Source organism: Xenopus tropicalis, chromosome 2, assembly GCF_000004195.4.
Source record: "Xenopus tropicalis strain Nigerian chromosome 2, UCB_Xtro_10.0, whole genome shotgun sequence".
NCBI lineage: Eukaryota > Metazoa > Chordata > Amphibia > Anura > Pipidae > Xenopus > Xenopus tropicalis.
Window position 1 is genome coordinate 74,611,339 of NC_030678.2, and position 17,836 is coordinate 74,629,174.

A 17,836-nucleotide genomic window follows, 5' to 3' on the forward strand; every position below is an offset into this window, starting at 1 on the left:
GCATATTTTCGACAAGCCAAAAAACGGTTGCCGAAAATACGCTCCTACCTCTGCCTGCACCTGAATGAATTGAATACGCTTGGATATCGCCTACATGTGCCTGCACCCCAGTGTATTCACTTTATTCGTGTGCAGGCACAGGTAGGGGGAATTTCAAGGGTATGGTGCGTTTTTAGGCTGGCCGAAAATATGCGCCCTACGCTTCGTGTGGCATGAGCATCAAAGGGATATTGCCATGATTTTTATGGAATACTTTTTTTCTCCTACTCCCATTTAACCGCAGAAGTCCCAAGCCAGACTTGGATTTCTTACTATTGAGAGCTATTCTGATCTCTACTGGGAGCTGCTATCGTGCTACCTTCCCATTGTTCTGCTGATTGACTGCTGGAGGGAGGTGATATCACTCCAACTTGCAGCTCAGCAGTAAAGTGTGACTGAAGTTTAACAGAGCCCCCCATGTGAAATTTTAAAATTAAGTATAAACATACCTGTTTGTGTTTTAGAAAAACAGATTTCAATGCAGTATCCTGCTAGAAAAGCTCTATTAATTGATGCTTTTTTGAAAAAAAAACATGTTTTCCCAAGACAGTATTCCTTTAACGCTTGATACACCTGTAAAATTAATGTTAAACTACAACTCCCGAGCCATCAGCTTTCTGAACATCTTGTTTACAGACAAAATGGTCATCTGCAAACAGGCATCTATATCAAATTGAGACAGCACGAGACCTTTTGGATTTTTAAGCTTAAGGGCTCTGGCACACGGGGAGATTAGCCGCCCGCGGCAAAACTCTCTGTTCGCGGGCGACTAATCTCCCCGAGTTGCCTACCCCTGCCATCCCACCGGCGAACATGTAAGTCGCCGGCGGGATGGCAGACGTGGCGGGGCGATTTGCGCGAAATGACGCCACCGCCTCTGCGTCTGCCATTTATATATATATATATATATATATAAATGTCATTGGTGTATGTTTTTTAACTTTTTTACATTTTTAACATTTTATCATGTATGTTTTTGTATATACTGTGTGTACATTTATGTCCAATTTTTACAATTTTCATCAAGGTTTCCCTCTGTATGTATGGGAGTTGTAGTTGCACAACACGCTCATTATTCACAATGTGGGCGTTCTAACGGTCCTCCTACCCACATGCAGGCACGCCCATTTTTCTATGCCATATTCTCAGTTCTTTCCCATCAGGTGTGCACTCCCACATTATACTTCCAACCCACTTGGTTTCCATCCCACCTCTCTTTGGGCGCGCCCCTTGATGATGTGTCCACAGTGCAAATTTGTCATGCTCCATCCTGTCTCTCTATTGGCGCGCCTTTTGATGACACATCCTTGCACATGTAATTTCCTGATTCACTCTGTTGAGGGCGGATCTTGTTACACATCACCTATTCGTTCACATGCACTATGTTTCTCCTATTACTTCCAGGTTGGTGAATAAAAAAAAAAATTTTTTGATTAAGGTGCCTATTTATAGCCAGTGGGTTCTGCATTGTGTTACTTTCTCCTGAGGAAGCATGCCGTGTAGCACGCGAAACGCATTGAGTTATTGTTACTGCCTCCATTACTCCTGAACAGTGTGAAATCGGGCAATGACTGCAATCAATATTTGATCTGGGTTTCTATGGGCTTTATCCTACATACATCTGGTGAGCATTTGAATTGACAGATTGTGTGTACACTGATATACGATAAAATATTTTGGTGCTGTTGGTATCTTAATGTACTTTACTAGATTGCGTTCTATTTGTTTTATTTTACATGCACTTCCACGATTACCATCGTGCACGCTTTTGAGGCCCATCCTAAGGGGGGCTTGTTCTAAGAGGGAGCAGCATATCACCGTTTAGCTACACAATGCTGAATATCACTCTTAAGCTGGCCATACACGTGGCGATCTGACAATGTTTCGTGCGACCATCGGTCGCACGAAACATCGTCAGATGTGCCACACACCATTCAGGGCTAAATCGGCAGGTAAGGAGGTAGAAGCAATAGGATTTCTACCTCCTTCTGCCGATTCAGCGCTGAAGGGAGATTTTGATCAGGCGCCTTCTATGGCGCCCGATCAAAATTTTCCAACTGGTCCGATCGGCGAGTCGGCCGATATCAGCAGCTTCCTGCGATATCGGTCGACTCGCCGACATACCATATACGCACCGAATATCATACGAAACGAGGTTTCGTACAATATTATCGGTGCGTGTATGGCCACCTTAACACATTTAACCACCAGGAAGCGCTGAGTAACTTTGAAAAACCGCTTGTTTTTTTCTTTTTTATCTATACCAAAGCTACAATTATAAATTCAATTTTACACTATAGTAGCCATCACCCAAAACATTTGCTCCAAATCAAAGATGATCAGGGTGATTCGCATAGACAGTGATCCTGAACCAAAAAATGAAAAATCTGCATAAAATGAGTCTAAAGTTTCTTGAACAAGAGTACCCCAAAAAATTAGTATGGAAAACATGGAATGGGCTATGTCCATTGATCGTAAATTGTTATTACAAAGTAAAGGGGATAAACCCAGAGGTGACACCATACAGAATATGTATAATGTCAGCAGATATAATCTAAAAATAATACAAAAAGACAGTACTCAAATGCTGGAGGTAATTACATTGATGAGGTGCTAGGTAATTTGGTTCCATTTTGGAGCTTATCAGGTACTTAGGCCTACAAGGGTGGGGATCATAAGAAACTTCTTTTACAATGCAAGGATATTTTAATTAGATTGTGTCATGTTCTTGCTTGCAATATGAACTTATACTTGTGTAACTACAACAACATTTTTTGTGACACACTATGAGACTTTTGTTTTTTACTACAAGTATGCCTTCTGGGAAAAATATGTGCAACACTCTTACAAAGTGCGCATGACTGAAATCTAATTTGCACAGTGTTGCAGGTCTGGCCTCCCCACACAGAAACAACCTGTTTTTTAATCGGCTATATATGTAGTTGGATTGAATGTATTTATGTAGTTCTGGCCAGGTAGTTATTATATTATTGAATTTCGATGTGACAGGTGCCTTTAAAGGAACAGTAACACTAAAAAATTTTATTAAAAAAATTTAAACTACACCATCTAAATAATACCCATGTCCAGCTGCATTGTAGTTATTTACCTTCAAATTAGCTTAAAAATCTTCAATAAAACTCATTGCCATGCTATGGACACAGTTTTGAAAAAAGGAGATACAGCAATCAGACCCTCAGTAACCTTGTGCGTGCACGCCCCCGATGTCTCTCCTTCTCACAGGATATCCACTGTAACCCGGAAGTATCGCCGTAGACGTGAAGAGGAGGAATTGTTGCAGCGGGTAAGTTCACCCTCTCCTTCTCTTCTAGGCTCGTGTTCATTTCAAAGACTGGGGGAAAGGCGTGCTGTTGGAAGAGCTAGGGGAAAGCTGTGCTGTTGAAAGAGAGCTGGGGGGGAAAGGCGTGCTATTGGAACAGCTAGGGGAAAGCTGTGCTGTTGAAAGAGAGCTGGGGGGGATGGACGTACTGAGGAAAGGTCTGGTGAAGGGAAGAATGCTGGCTTAGAGGTATGTGAAGGGTCAGCGACTTTGTGGAAAACACTTATGACAATAGCAGACCCCAGACACTGACAGGATCAGCCGACCCTCGTGCGTGCACGCCCCCAATGTCTCTCCTCCTCAGAGGATATCCGCTGTAACCCGGAAGTATCGCCGTAGACGTGAAGAGGAGGAATTGTTGCAGCGGTTAAGTTCACCCTCTCCTTCTCTTCTAGGCTCGTGTTCATTTCAAAGACTGGGGGAAAGGCGTGCTGTTGGAAGAGCTAGGGGAAAGCTGTGCTGTTGAAAGAGAGCTGGGGGGGAAAGGCGTGCTGTTGGAAGAGCTAGGGGAAAGCCCTGCTGTTGAAAAAGCTGGGACGTGCTGAGGAAAGGACTGGTGAAGGGAAGAATGCTGGCTTAGAGGTATGCGAAGGGTCAGGGACTTTGTGGAAGACACGGCACTTATGACAATAGCAGACCCCAGACACTGACCGGATCAGCCGACCCCAGACTTCAGACCTAGTGGATCCCTGCAGAAATATGTCATAATAGTATCAGGACACCCCAGAGCTGTGGCCCCCTCTACATATAAAATATTTGCAGACCCCAGACCTTGTGGCTCCCCGCTGAAATATGTAAAAATAGTATATAAATTATTTGTAGGCCCCAGAGCTGTGACCCCCATCAGATGCAGTAATAGGATTTACAAACCCCAGATGTGTATTCCCCTGCGGCACACTTATAACAATAGCAAGCCTGGACTGCAGCACCACTACATCTCCCAGCATGCACTTGCAACCTTCAAGGAAGTTGCACCGAGGCGAGTTATAATGACATTTGTGGCTGCGCTTGCGCATTTCCCCCTGTTCGGATCTCCTCCATATGCAGCTACTGTATCCCTAGTAGTAGTTATCACTAGCGCACAGTTAGTCTATAAGCGTCTGTTTAAATGACTTTCTGTAATGAAGGGAAATTTTCATAGCTGTAAGAACACTGGCTTGGTTTTATAGGTTATAAACTACCGAAATGAATTCAGCTTGTTGGACTGTGAGAGCTTGCAGTGGAAGAAGCTGGTGTCAAGGGCGAAGGTATGAACTGTATTTTCATCAGTTGGGGTGAAGGGGTGGGGGACAGGGAAAAAATTGATACAAATATGTGCATAGCGCTTGTCGGGATGACGTACCCAGCTGTGAATTGGTATCCCAATATATTGCTAGCCACAGCGGAGTTACCTTGAGTGGCTATCCTGTCCTAAATGCTTTTGTCAACTTTGCCTTCTTGCTTTCTGTTATAACATAGAGGATATGTTACAAAAAGAGAAGCATTTTGAACAGCTATACAGCAACATTGCTTGGTTATCATCAAGTACCTTTAATTTCTTATTACAGAAACAAACAAAAGCAAATCCGCATTGCTGTATTCAAAGCTTTCTTGAAAACTTTATGATAGATCTAAAACTGGACTAAATGTATTTAATCAGGCAGAATATAGATAGAAATAGGGTTGCCATCCATGTGGTTTTGAACCAGACAGTTTTTCAGAGGGCTGTCCAGTTCAGAATAGTTTTAAAACACTGAGCAAACTGGACAGAAATCCAGCCATTTGCATGTAAGTGATGCAATAACCCTGCTTCGGCGTCATAATCCCGCTGACATCATTGTGCCTGCTTCTGATGTCGTCATGCCCATGTCCAATAGTGATGTGCGGGTTAAGAAAAACTCGACCCACACCCGACACTAACCCGCCTGCTCCTAACCCTACCTGACCCAGCTTCTCCCCTCTATAGACCTGCGTCTGACCCACACCACAATGGTGTCACAAAAGGGGCAGGGCATACCAGGCACACCTATAAATACAGAAGCCGGAAGAGGTAGCCGGCAGTGTAAGGTTGCGGGCAGGGAGGGCAAGTGGAAGAGCTCAACCCCAACCCGCCCACAAGTGATGTGTCGAGGACGGCCCAAGCCTGCGGGTATCGGGCCGGCCCGCACATTACTAATGTCCAACATCACTGCCCACCCCCTTTGTGCTTGTTTAGACTCTGGCAAAGTTGGCAACCCTAACAGCTGGCCATTTATGAAAGCTGTTACTGTCATTTTTCTTTTTAAATATGATTTAATGATGCTTTTTAAATATTCAGTCTGCTGCATTATTATATTATATTATTATCATACATAGACATCTTATTGAGCAGAGAAATGGGTTCAAAAAAGCCTCCAAGAAATCAGAGAGAGGAGAAACTGGGGACCATGGTGTTTCAGAGGCAATGAAAAGCAGCTTTACATCTCCCATGGCAGAAGCAATGTCCCCTGCACGTTCCTACCTCGTAAGACAACTCTATAAGCCATTCCTCTTCACTCTGGGGGTATGTATATTTTGTAACTGATCTGCAGCTATTTATTTGATAAGTAATAAGTAATGTTCAATTATAGACTTAGGGAGTGATTTATCAACGTTCCAACTTCAATTTAAAACTAGCAAAATTTGAATTATGGTTCAAGAACTCAAATTTCTGATATTTATTAAGTGCAGAAAACCCGAAAATTTGAATGGAAAACTTTGGCATCTAAAAGCTTGCAAGTTTAAGAAGAAGTCAATGGGAGTTGTCGAAAAAAGAGGCAAGCCATATTTCCAATTCAAGATTTTTGAGTGTTTCAAGTTTGTAAACTTGCAAATTTGAGGTATTCAATATTTTTTTTATTCAAATGAGTTTTCCACATTAATAAACAAGCAAGCTTTCAAGTTTTTTATAATGCAAGTTTATTTGAATTAGAAGAAAACTCTCAAACTCACAAACTCAACACTAATTGATAAAAAAAGGTCATTACTGCTTTTATAATTTAGCTGAATTTATTTACACAAAACTGTATGGTGGATGGAAACCTTCTGTGCAATGAAATCTCTATGGGCTGTTTTCTAGCATAGGCACTAGACTACAACAGTGCAGTAGCCCACAACAACCAAAGCTATTTGGTTTTATTTTTTAACTTGTAGTATACTGTTTAAAGCTAATTACTGCTTAGTTGCTACTGGTGAATTGGAGATAAAGATAAAATAGTGAATGTAGCTGACCACATGCCTAAACTGCTGACAATGAGTGATACACCTTGGTTCCTGGTGATGTAATTTGCATTCAGTACCAGGGTTTCATGCTAGGAAAGTATCCTTATGTCTAGTCCTAGATATGTTGTGTGGAAACAACTAGGCTCATGTGTTGGCATTATTAGTTACACCTTGACAATATATATTTCTATAATATATTAAAGTCTTAGCTTAGTTTTTTTTTAACCTGGCATGTTTTCCCCATGTAAAATGAGCTGCTTCTTTAATACATACATTTAATTTACTGAAATTGTGTCTTTTTTCCCATTACTACTTTTTGTAGTGGGGCACTTTGTGTTTGTAATGTTTAGGTATAAATTAATTAAATTAGAAAATGGTTTGTAAAAGGAGCAATACTTTGCTCTGAAACATCAGTAATTGCTTACAGTTTCTAAAATCCCCAAGGCTATTGTCTGTTTTTAGGATATTGCTGGTAGAGGTGGTCCCTCTGATATAGCAATAGCAGTGGTGTAACTACCATACAGCAGTCTCTGTGGCCATGGGGGCCAGATCACTGGATGGCAGTTTCCTAGCCACTTTTACTTTCAACCCTTACACCCATTTCATTTGCAGAAGGTGGGTGGTGGCATAGGTTTGTGGAGGTTGGTTGGTGTTGGGGGCCTGGTGTACACCAAAAATGACTGTCATGTCTAAACTTCTAAATATTACTAATGTAAATATCTCATTAAATAAATATAAAGCTGCAGCATATTCCACAGTGCTGTATATTAAAGAGGTTGTTCATTTTTGAGTTAACTTTTAATATGATGTAGAAAGTAATATTGAGACAATTTGCAGTTGGTCTTCATTTTTTATTTGCAGTTTTTTAACTATTTCAATTTTTGTTCAGCAGCTCCCCAGTTTGGAGTTTCAACAGTTATCTGGTTGCTAGGGCCCAAATTACCTTAGCAACCAGGGAGTGGTTTGAATTAGAGACTGATCTATTTATAGAAGAGGACCTAAATAGAAAAATATGTTACATAAAGTAACAATAAAACTGTAACCTCAAAAAGCAATAGTTTTCCGCTGCTGGGGTCAGTGACCCCTATTTGAAAGATGCAAAGAGTTAGAAAAAGTAATACATAAATAATCATTAAATAAAATTAAAAAATAATTAAAAACCAATTGCAAATAAATAATAAAGACCAACTGAAAAGTTGTTTCGATTTGGCTATTCTATAACATATTAAAAGTTAACCCCTTTAAACAGGCGTATACACGAAACATGCAAATGACATATAAAATACAACCATTACAAGAGGTCTCTGCTGTAACAAGCTTACAGTATATTATAAATATGATACGTGTATTTTTTTATGTGTTAAAAATTTAGGTATAGGGTTCATTATCCAGAATGCTCATAAAGGCCATCTCCCATAATGCAATTTATATTTTGGTGGGTTTTTTTTTGTTTTTTTGTTTTTTTTTTTGTTTTCTCTGTTTGCGTTTTAATATGCTACAGCCTCTTTAAGAGATTGGTCAACAAACTGCTGCCATCAATTTTTAGCTTCTTTTTAATAACCCAAAGTATGTGTATACAGTTTTCAGGCTGCTCGTTTGGAGTTGCTGCCATTTGGCAATATGAAACACTAAAATCTCGGATGAAGAGTTATTTGGATGACATTCAGGCTGATTGGTTGGAAAAATTACGACCCCCAAAACATGGAGCCTTCAGGAAGCAAGTAATTGGAAGATACTTTTTCTTTTAATCTATTCCTCCTTACTATTTTTTAAAGTTTCAGATTTTAAAACAGCACGCCCCTAGGCCAGATGTCTCAAGCCCACCTTGCACCCGCCCCAGCTCCCCCACACCCCACGCAGCATGAGGTTGCATGCATACACATTACTGGCTCAGGGGCAGAACGCAATTGCACGCTCTACACTAGGTTTGAAAACTGGAAATTCGGCTCTAAAAGTTACCTGGGGTGGCAAAAAGCCTCAGTACCCCTGCTGAGGCTCTCTTTGTCTGCCTCTCTAGTTCCTACAGTCACCCGCAGCACTGCGGAATGCAATGCTCCAGGTGTCTATAGGAATAAAAAATTACCGCCCTGAAAAACTTGCCACCGTAGGCCGGGCCTCTGTGGCCTTCCCACAAATTCAGGCTTGATTTTATATCAAATCTGTTTCACTAGACCAGGCAAATTGGAGATTATTTCTCGAGTATATACCAAGGCTTTTTCCCTTACAGAGATATCATTTGAAAATAAGACTTAATTTGTGACAATCTTGGGTATACTGTGGACAAATATCTTGCTGTAATTACGAGGTTAATTATCCTTATAAATAAGTCCTTACCAGACACAAGATTAGCAGTTATGGGACAAGCATTCCATCAAGTTCCAAAGGCTAATGTCATGAGTTTCAAGCCGCTGCTATCCATCCACATTTCAGCAGCATTGACAGGACCCTCCTACACCATCTACCTCAGATATCGAGCCAAAAATACACAGATTGGCATTTTCTGAAATCCACCTTAATTTTAAGAGTGAACTAACTTAAGTATGGTTATGTTTCTGTAGGTAAATGAGTGGTGGAATAGTCTGAGTGAGGGCCAAAAGACAGTGTCCGGTAAGAACATGATGGTTTTGTCAGGGTATTAAAGAAAAATCAGACTTAACAATTTGCTTGTTACACCTGTTTAATATTTGTAGTTTTGTCACAGGTATAATTGTATTGAATGGCTTGGTCTTCTGCCTTTGGCGAGTTCCTTCACTCCAACGGACAATGATTCGTTATTTCACATCAAACCCTGCATCACGTAAGTGTACCTTTATAAGTATCTTGCTTTGCTTTAATTCATACATTTGAATTCCTAAAGAGCATTCTTAATGAGGGAAGCTAGTTTCTCAGTATCTGAAAACAGTCAATTTAGCACACCAATACAATAATGCTCCCATCATTGGGGTGTAAATACTGCTTAATTATTGCAGTATGTTTTATATTGCTGTTAGTGCATATTTCAGACTAATATCCTTTCAAATGTGCCTAATGTTCAGTAGAGACATTTATTAAAAAAAAAAAAACCCACTAATAGTCATTATTTTATCTTGCCCTGTTTCAGGTTCACTCTGCCTTCCCATGATTTTTTCCACATTCAGTCACTTTTCCCTGTTCCACATGGCAGCCAATATGTATGTGCTATGGAGCTTCTCCACAAGTATTGTTTCAATACTCGGCAAGGAACAGTTTTTGGCTGTTTACTTGTCAGCAGGTAAGGTAACTTATTTTTTCTGTTCGATAAGCCAAAAAATTATTATGGGGAGTTGCAGGTAGCTCTGTCCCTGATATTCTAATTTCAGTCAGTCCCATATATTCTATTTCAGGTTAATAACACTTTTAATACTACACCAACCAAATTGTCCAAATATTGCTCTGTGTGTGGGAGGCTCAAGAATTATAAGTGAGCAAAATTCACCAATGAAATTATATAAAACCAAAAATTCATTTAACAGTTCACCTTCATTGACATTTGTGGCATGTCATCAGGGCTGGAACTAGGGGTAGACAGAAGAGGCGCGTGCCTTGGGTGCAATGGGGGGAGGTCATCAGCAGCCTGGAATCACAAAGGGCCCTACACCACTTGCAGTCATCATTTGACTAATGAACTGTCAATGATTTTAAAGGATTTTAAGAGATATATGTAGTATAACACAACAGGTTAACTCACACCCTATTACAGTCTGAGTCAGGTTAATTGACAATAATTAATGATCTCTACAGTGCCATAGCCATTACCTGATATCCTTGGTATATATAGAAGTTGGCCTACAGTCGCCCAGTATTGACAGTGAAGATCTTAGAGTGTGCAGCACCATAATTGCCTAAAGTGTCCCTTAGGCAGTGAGGAATGTATTTCTGGACTGTGGTGGCCACAAAAACACAACTCTATCCATCCCCAGGATATTGGCTTATGAGAATGGCACATCAGAAATATTGAAGTCCTTTTAGTGTACTTTTCCATAGTATATCTAAGCTGATGAACCGCTCTGTAGTTCAGACAATTCAGTTGTTTCGTTTTATAGGGATAAGAAGACGGAAACACTAACTTTTCTAGTAACCAAATACCCACCTATTAAAAGTATTTTTTTGTACCTTACTTTAGTTTTTGTTTGTGGCAGAGCTAGCATAATGCCTTGCCCTTGGCATGCACAGTTAGCTGAGTGTGTCAGGCGCATACCTCAGCAGATGTCTTATGTGTCAGATAGAATTTAGCTGGGCATTAAGTACAAAGTATGTCACAGAGACAGGGCTGCATTAAGGCACTGGTGAGTTTAGGATAATGATCCCATTGGTGTGGGCCTGTGCAGCCCCCTTCTGTCCTAACAAATTTTTGGCAGTACTATCCTTACCCCATTCTACACATGGGCATTTTCTTATGTTAGGATGCTTAAAAATCTAAAATCCAAGTAAAACCAGCTTCCAAACTATAATTATTAATAATAAATATATGGAAAACTATCATTTTTGCATAAAAATACAGCGTAAAAGATGTGGCCAGAACTGAGTTTAAATGTTAATTGGCATATCCAAATTTGAGATGAATAATAAAAATTGTATCATCTGTAAACAAAAGATTGAGCTGTCCAAAACTTCAATATAACGTGACTGTGAAAGTGTTTTTTCAAACAGAATCCAAAAGCTGAAGATTCGACCAAATTTCGATCCAACAAAAAGTGCTGCCACATACCTATTGTTAATAATTCTCCACATTATTATTAATAATCCCCCCCATTTTCAAAACCTCAAAAGTTATTAAATCAGCCTCTGATTTACTAACTTTTGAGGTTTATGTGTTTTACTTTAATTTTTTTTCATTAATTGTTTTGGTGACTACAGTTTATTCTGTGAGTGGATGTTGGTCTAATTAATTTAAACTCAACGAAATGTGTACTTTATTAAAATCTAATTATGTATGTGTGTTTTTCATTCCTAGGGACAGTGTCAACGTTCATCAGTTATGTTTCTAAGATTGCAACAGGACGTTTTGGCCCTTCTTTGGGAGCTGTATGTATTTTTGACATTCTTCTCTATGCCTTGGGCACATTACCATGTAAGGGATATGAGGACATTTACATTTTGCTTTTTGAATATGTGGTAGCTGCAAAGTACCATTCAAGAAATAATGATAATTGTGATGTTATTTTCAGGGCCTTGTAAGTGTTGCACCTGCAAACACAACTGACTTGTACCTTAGGAACTACATTCTAAAGCTGTTTTTAGCACCTAGCAAATGAAACCATTTGCTTCAATATTGCTTAATAAAAACAGTGTCACAGTTTGTGTGTGAATAGGCGCCACACAAGTAAACTGCATGCAAGTTGCAGTGCATGCTGATTAGTATGTTCCTGGCATTATGTTGGATTTTTTTTTTTTAAATAATAACGGTGGTTTCCATGAATTTTAATGCTTTGCACTTGCATTAGTAACTGAGCCCTATAGTTTGTATTTATGGCTTGAGAAGTGAGCAATATTGTAATTTTAGGGCAATGGCAATTTCTACCTCATGTGGGTCGGCATAACATTGCAAAATACCTTTCCTCAAACAATATTGGTAATCAGGCTAACCATGGTTTAGGCATTAAAGAGATACTGACACCAGAAATGAAACCTATCATAACTCTGTCTTTGCATGTTATTTATAATTTTGCCATAAGTATTTCCCCAATGCTTTTACCTTATTATCTGATCCCCCATGTTCCCCTATGAGGGGGCTGCCATATTTGTGCAGCAGGAGTCTGTTAGCATTTGAAGCTGCAACCGACAAGCTGAGAAGGGACAGTCAGGTTGGCAAAACAGTCAGCTTTAGGAACTTCAAGTGTCAATTACTTACAAAAGCAACCCTATTAGCAAAAAACAATTGACATGACCTATAGTTAACTTTTTATGTAGATTCATATTTTAAAGTAGTTTTTTCATGTCCGTTTCACTTTAAGCATTTAAAAATGCTCACTGCCACATCTTCAAGCAGTAATTTTCTCGAAATTACATTAGCATAGTTAAAGCAATTAATATTATTGTCTATAGAGCAGGGTCTTGCCACCTGCCTGTATGTGCCATTACCTTTAAAAGCAACAATTGATTGAATTAATTTGTTACTATTAAATCAAAGTAATCAGCTGTTACCTTTTTGTGATTTATTTTAGTCTGGCGCAATTATGACCATCCTTGCTGCAGTATGCACCAAAATGCCTGAAGCCAAACTCGCCATTATATTCCTACCCATGTTTACATTTACTGCTGGAAATGTATGTATCATTACAATTTTCTCCTTATCACTGTGCGCTAATCTATGGTTACATGTGCAAACAAGAAATATGGTCTTGCATATTTATAGGTGGATTTAAATGACCAGTAACATATAAAAAAGAATTTTCTAAGTAATAATCAATTAATACACGGTTACCCTTTATGCAAACATATGTTCATTAAACAGTATCTGAACTGGTCAAAATTATTTTTTTATTTTTACACTGAACTGGAAATTCCCATTCAGTATTTATTTTACCCAGTGCTCTACTACTAGCCTGTATTGATTGTAACAACCCAGATATATTATATAAGATTGTGGGCATACTTTCAAGCACCTTTTGGTAAAACTAAGCAGGAGCCTTATTATTCAACTTCCACGGATTTAAAAACTGCTAACAGTGCTTTATATCCATTCAAAGGGGCTGATTTACTAACCCACGAATCCGACCCGAATTGGAAAAGTTCCGACTTGAAAACGAACATTTTGCGACTTTTTCGTATTTTTTGCGTTTTTTTCGGCGTCTTTACGAATTTTTCGTTACCAATACGATTTTTGCGTAAAAACGCGAGTTTTTCGTAGCCATTACGAAAGTTGCGTAAAATTGCCCGATTTTTTCGTAGCGTTAAAACTTACGCGAAAAGTTGCGCCTTTTTTGTAGCGTTAAAACTTAAAAGGTGCAAAGTTTCGCGTAAGTTTTAACGCTACGAAAAAAGCGCAACTTTTTGCGCAAGTTTTAACGCTTCGAAAAATCGCCAGATTTTACGCAACTTTCGTAATGGCTACGAAAAACTTGCGTTTTTACGCAAAAATCGTATTGGTAACGAAAAATTCGCAAAAAATACGAAAAAAACGCAAAATACCGATCATTACGAAAAAAACGCAATCTGACTCATTTCGACCCGTTCGTGGGTTAGTAAATGTGCCCCAAAGGGTTGACCTTGGTTTGGAAAATATTCAAGTTTTTTTGAAATCTAGTATGCTGGCATTCAGGTACTAGAAGTTGTTAAGCAGAATGTTTTCAATTTTTGTAACACTGATCTTTATATTGACTGAGTTTAGGGTCTGTAATGCTGATAAACTGCATATAAAACTAAATTACTCCCACTTCTACAGGCTCTCAAAGCTATCATGGCTATTGATGCAGCTGGTTTAATCATGGGATGGAGATTTTTTGATCATGCAGCACATCTTGGTGGGGCTCTTTTTGGAATGTAAGTAATCTCTACTGTTCTTTAGTGTACACTTACCTCCTCTCTGTTGAGAGCTTCCATTAAAGGAACAGTAACACCAAAAAAAGTGTATAAAAGTAACTAAAATATAATGTGCTGCTGCCCTGCACTGGTAAAAGTTGTGTTTACTTCAAAAAGTCTACTATAATAAGCTGCTATGTAGCCATGGAGGCAGCCATTCAAAGGAGAAAAGGCACATGCACATAGCAGATAACAGATAAGTTCTGTAGAATACAATCGTGTTTTATCTGTTATGTGCTATATAACCTGTGCCTTTTCTCCTTTTTTCCAGCTTGAATGGCTGCCCCCGTGGCTACACAGCAGCTTATTATATAAATTATAGTAGTGTTACTGTAGCAAACACACCAGTTTTACCAGTGCAGGGCAACAGTGCATTATATTTTTATTACTTGAAAGCTCTTTCATTTTTTGGTGTTACTGTTCCTTTAAACTCAGTTGTCTTTATTGTATAAAACATTTATAAAAAAAAAAAAAAAGGATATTGTCGCAGTTTTCTTTGTTCATGACTGATTTATTTCCTGTTCTTTTAAAGGGAATATCATAACTTGTTTATCATTACCTCCTTCTAGATGGTACGCTTTGTATGGCAATGAGCTTATCTGGAGGAAGAGGGAACCACTTGTGAAAATGTGGCATGAATTTCGGAATGGTCCTCCAAGGAGTGGAGCACCCTGATGTCTATAAAAGTTAATTTAAGACTATAATATGCAGCTTTAATTTTGGAAAGGATGGGGATTTTAATTAAAAAGAAAAAACACTGGACACTCTGCATGTGATGTATTATGTTGTACTTATTTCACATAACTGTTGTTCCATCACTGTAAGTTATGGAAATTCTTTTACATTAGATACATCAGCCATTCACTAAATCATAGTGGCATATAACATAAGACATCTCTTTAAAATACAAGTGTTTACTAGTTAACAGGTTACCCTTGGTTAGGGTCCCCTCATTTGCATCATACACCATTTATTTTGAGAACAGCAACCAAAGCTCCATGCCATTATTTAATACAATACTTATGGTAAGGAATGTTGCATTTGGCTTTTTATGTGCCTATGTATTCCAGTTTTTTTAAAAGCACCAATTTTCACACAAAAAATCCATGTAGAGACAGAGTACTGAGATGGTGATAGTGAAAGCTAACTAAAAAAAAATTCTAGAGAATGTTTCACTGATTATAGTTAGTTTGTTTACATGAGAGAATTTTTAAGTTCCCCTTTAAACTCCAAAAATGTGGCCCAGATCTGATGATCATACAATACACAACAATTTCTCCATGGTAAGGCAACAGCATAAGCTTGAAGCAGTAGGTGGCAGATACTAAGCAAGGGTGAAAGTCTAAAGTTCACTTTATAATTAACTTTAGGCTTAGCACAGTGGCATCTTCAAAGGTGTCAGTGAGAGGTAATATTTGTTTTGTTTTCTTATGCAGCTTTAGTTTGGAATTAAAATTAGTAAATGGTTTCTGGGCTCACTGAATCTAGAAACCAGGTAGTTGAATTAAAGAATAATAGGAAAGTTGTGACAAAAATAAAAAATGTATAACTGTACAATACAGTCAATCTGCTGTCTGCTTGGCCAGGTAACTTGCTTGAGTGATGGAAGTAGAGACAATTAAAACACAAAAAAAATTAGCCACTGCAAAGTGTAATGTGCTATAACTTGACTTCTCCACTTTAGGATTTCAGTTCAGAAACCTTAAACTTTATTGCATAATTCATGTGTTTTGTTGTCTTTTTTTCAAGCTCCCTTTCTGCTTTCTATGGTCTGAACCAGTATAACAGGTGTGAAACCTGATACTTTCAACCTGTTACAGCTTTATTTTGCTAACATATGCCTCATGCACAATACAATATCGCTTATAAGTCCAGCATTTTACAAATCTAACCATCCATATCTGATCGCATATGGTACATAAACATAAGATACTTGTGGTACATCTGTAGGACCATTTCTTAGTACTGGATATCTTAATTGTAATTCTAATTTAATGAGTACCTGACTTTCTGCTTTGTAAAATAAATATTTTTGATGGCACAGTTTATGGATTTTTCCTGCACAGGCAATAAGTAAACCACAGGTGTTATTCCTGCAACATCTATAACTTTAGATACTCAGTGTATTTTTGGTTAGCTATACCCTAATTTAAGCAATCCAGGCCCCTTTTCACCCATTTAGTAACACAAATATTCAGGTATTTACAAAAAAAAAAAAATCCTCAAAATAGTACAGAGTCATTTCAAACAACCTCTTCAAATCACAGGATGGAATAACAAATGCATTGAAAATTAACTGCCCTTGCTCTGAAAGAAGAAAATTGTCAGTGGACAAACTGTGGTGCAACCAGCCATCCTGAAAACAAGTCTGCTTATACAGATCTAAAATAAAAGCAGAAATAGTACACTACAACATCCATAAATGTAATGCACTTTAGGCTGTTAATTATTAATAAATACTACATTGCACCATTGCAGGTGCCCATAGTAAACTGTCAATTATTTGCTACTTAGTATGGGATCCCTTATGAGACACCCATTATCCAGAAAGCTCCAAATTATAGGAAGACCATCTACCATGGAGTCCATTTTAAGCAAATAATTCTAATTTTTAAAAATGATTTATATTTTCTCAGTAACAGAACAATACCACATACTTGATGGTAGGTAAAGCTGCATAAAGCCATATTGGTGGCAAAACTACAATATTGGGTTTATTTAATGTTAAAGGGGTGGTTTAACCAGTTAAAAGTTAAAGGACATGTAAACCCAACACACAAAAATGTAATCAGTGAACAGCCTCTTTGAAATCTTTTAATACCTTCCACACTGGTTGCCAAGAGGTTAACAGGCTGCAGCATTCACTTGGATTTCTTCTTCTCCTGTAACCCACTTGGCCCCCTCCCTCAGGAATTTGCTATATCTGTTGGCTCCTGGGCATCAGATTACTAAACACACCCCCTAGTCTAGCAACCAATGAAGACATGGCATTGCTGGTTCCTACAGAAACTCTGCTCCTAACTTCCTCTCCTGAGCTAAGCTTAAGCATTACAGTGCTCAAAGTAGAACTTTTATCAAAGACAGTTCTGCCTGTGTGAGCCTTGACCCTTGATGAATTTTTGTTGAATACTGGTCTGTGTGTGTGTGTATGCTCTTTGCAGATTTAAATGTAACTGATGATGTGTCAGAGGAAAAATGGCTGCTGGGTGAAAGCTGCCATTTGTTTTATGAAAATGTGATGGTTCTGGCAAACAAAGAAGATGCAGTGAGAGAGATGCAGTACAAATGATGCCATTTGGGTGGGGGAGACATGCCCAACGTATATACATTGTATGAAAATGTAGTCTTTACATGTCCTTTAGCCTTTATTATGTTACAGAATGGCCAGTTCTTAGAAACTTCAATTAGTCTTCGTTCTCTATTGTTTTTGAAGTACAGGTATGGGATCGGTTATCTGGAAACCTGTAAATCAGAAAGTTCTCAATTATAGGAAAGCCATTTCCCATAGACTCAATTTTAATGAAATAGTTGTAAAAATGATTTCCTTTCTCTGTAATATTAAAACAGTACCTTGTACGTGATCCCAACTAAGAGATCTGTTATTTAATGTTTAAATGATTTTTAGTAGACTAAGAGGCTGATTTATCTAAGTCTGAATTTCGGACTTTGAAAAGTATGTTTAGGAAAAAATCAAGTCAA

At 38.4% G+C, this 17,836-nt stretch overlaps 1 protein-coding gene across 6 annotated transcripts; it reads left to right on the forward strand.

The window, feature by feature from the left end:
- Nucleotides 1–1,377: 1,377 nt before the first annotated feature.
- parl (presenilin associated, rhomboid-like) lies at nucleotides 1,378–16,178 on the forward strand. 6 transcript variants are annotated; one of them, XM_018091020.2, is made up of 14 exons: nucleotides 1,380–1,443; nucleotides 1,593–1,663; nucleotides 3,372–3,568; nucleotides 3,775–3,961; nucleotides 4,549–4,626; nucleotides 5,714–5,900; nucleotides 8,179–8,319; nucleotides 9,157–9,205; nucleotides 9,300–9,395; nucleotides 9,699–9,848; nucleotides 11,571–11,641; nucleotides 12,781–12,882; nucleotides 14,001–14,098; nucleotides 14,707–15,857. In XM_018091020.2, the coding sequence occupies exons 5-14, from the start codon at nucleotides 4,565–4,567 to the stop codon at nucleotides 14,810–14,812; spliced, it is 1,062 nt and encodes a 353-aa protein (XP_017946509.1). In that variant the 5' UTR covers nucleotides 1,380–1,443; nucleotides 1,593–1,663; nucleotides 3,372–3,568; nucleotides 3,775–3,961; nucleotides 4,549–4,564; the 3' UTR covers nucleotides 14,813–15,857.
- The last annotated feature ends 1,658 nt before the right edge of the window (nucleotides 16,179–17,836 follow it).

Coding starts and splice junctions, on each gene's coding strand:
- parl (XM_018091022.2), top strand. CDS start 4,565: ATGAATTCAGCTTGTTGGACTGTGAGAGCTTGCAGTGGAAGAAGCTGG. Junction 9,396..9,698: donor CACATCAAACCCTGCATCAC/GTAAGTGTACCT, acceptor GCCCTGTTTCAG/GTTCACTCTGCCTTCCCATG. Junction 14,099..14,706: donor GGTGGGGCTCTTTTTGGAAT/GTAAGTAATCTC, acceptor ACCTCCTTCTAG/ATGGTACGCTTTGTATGGCA.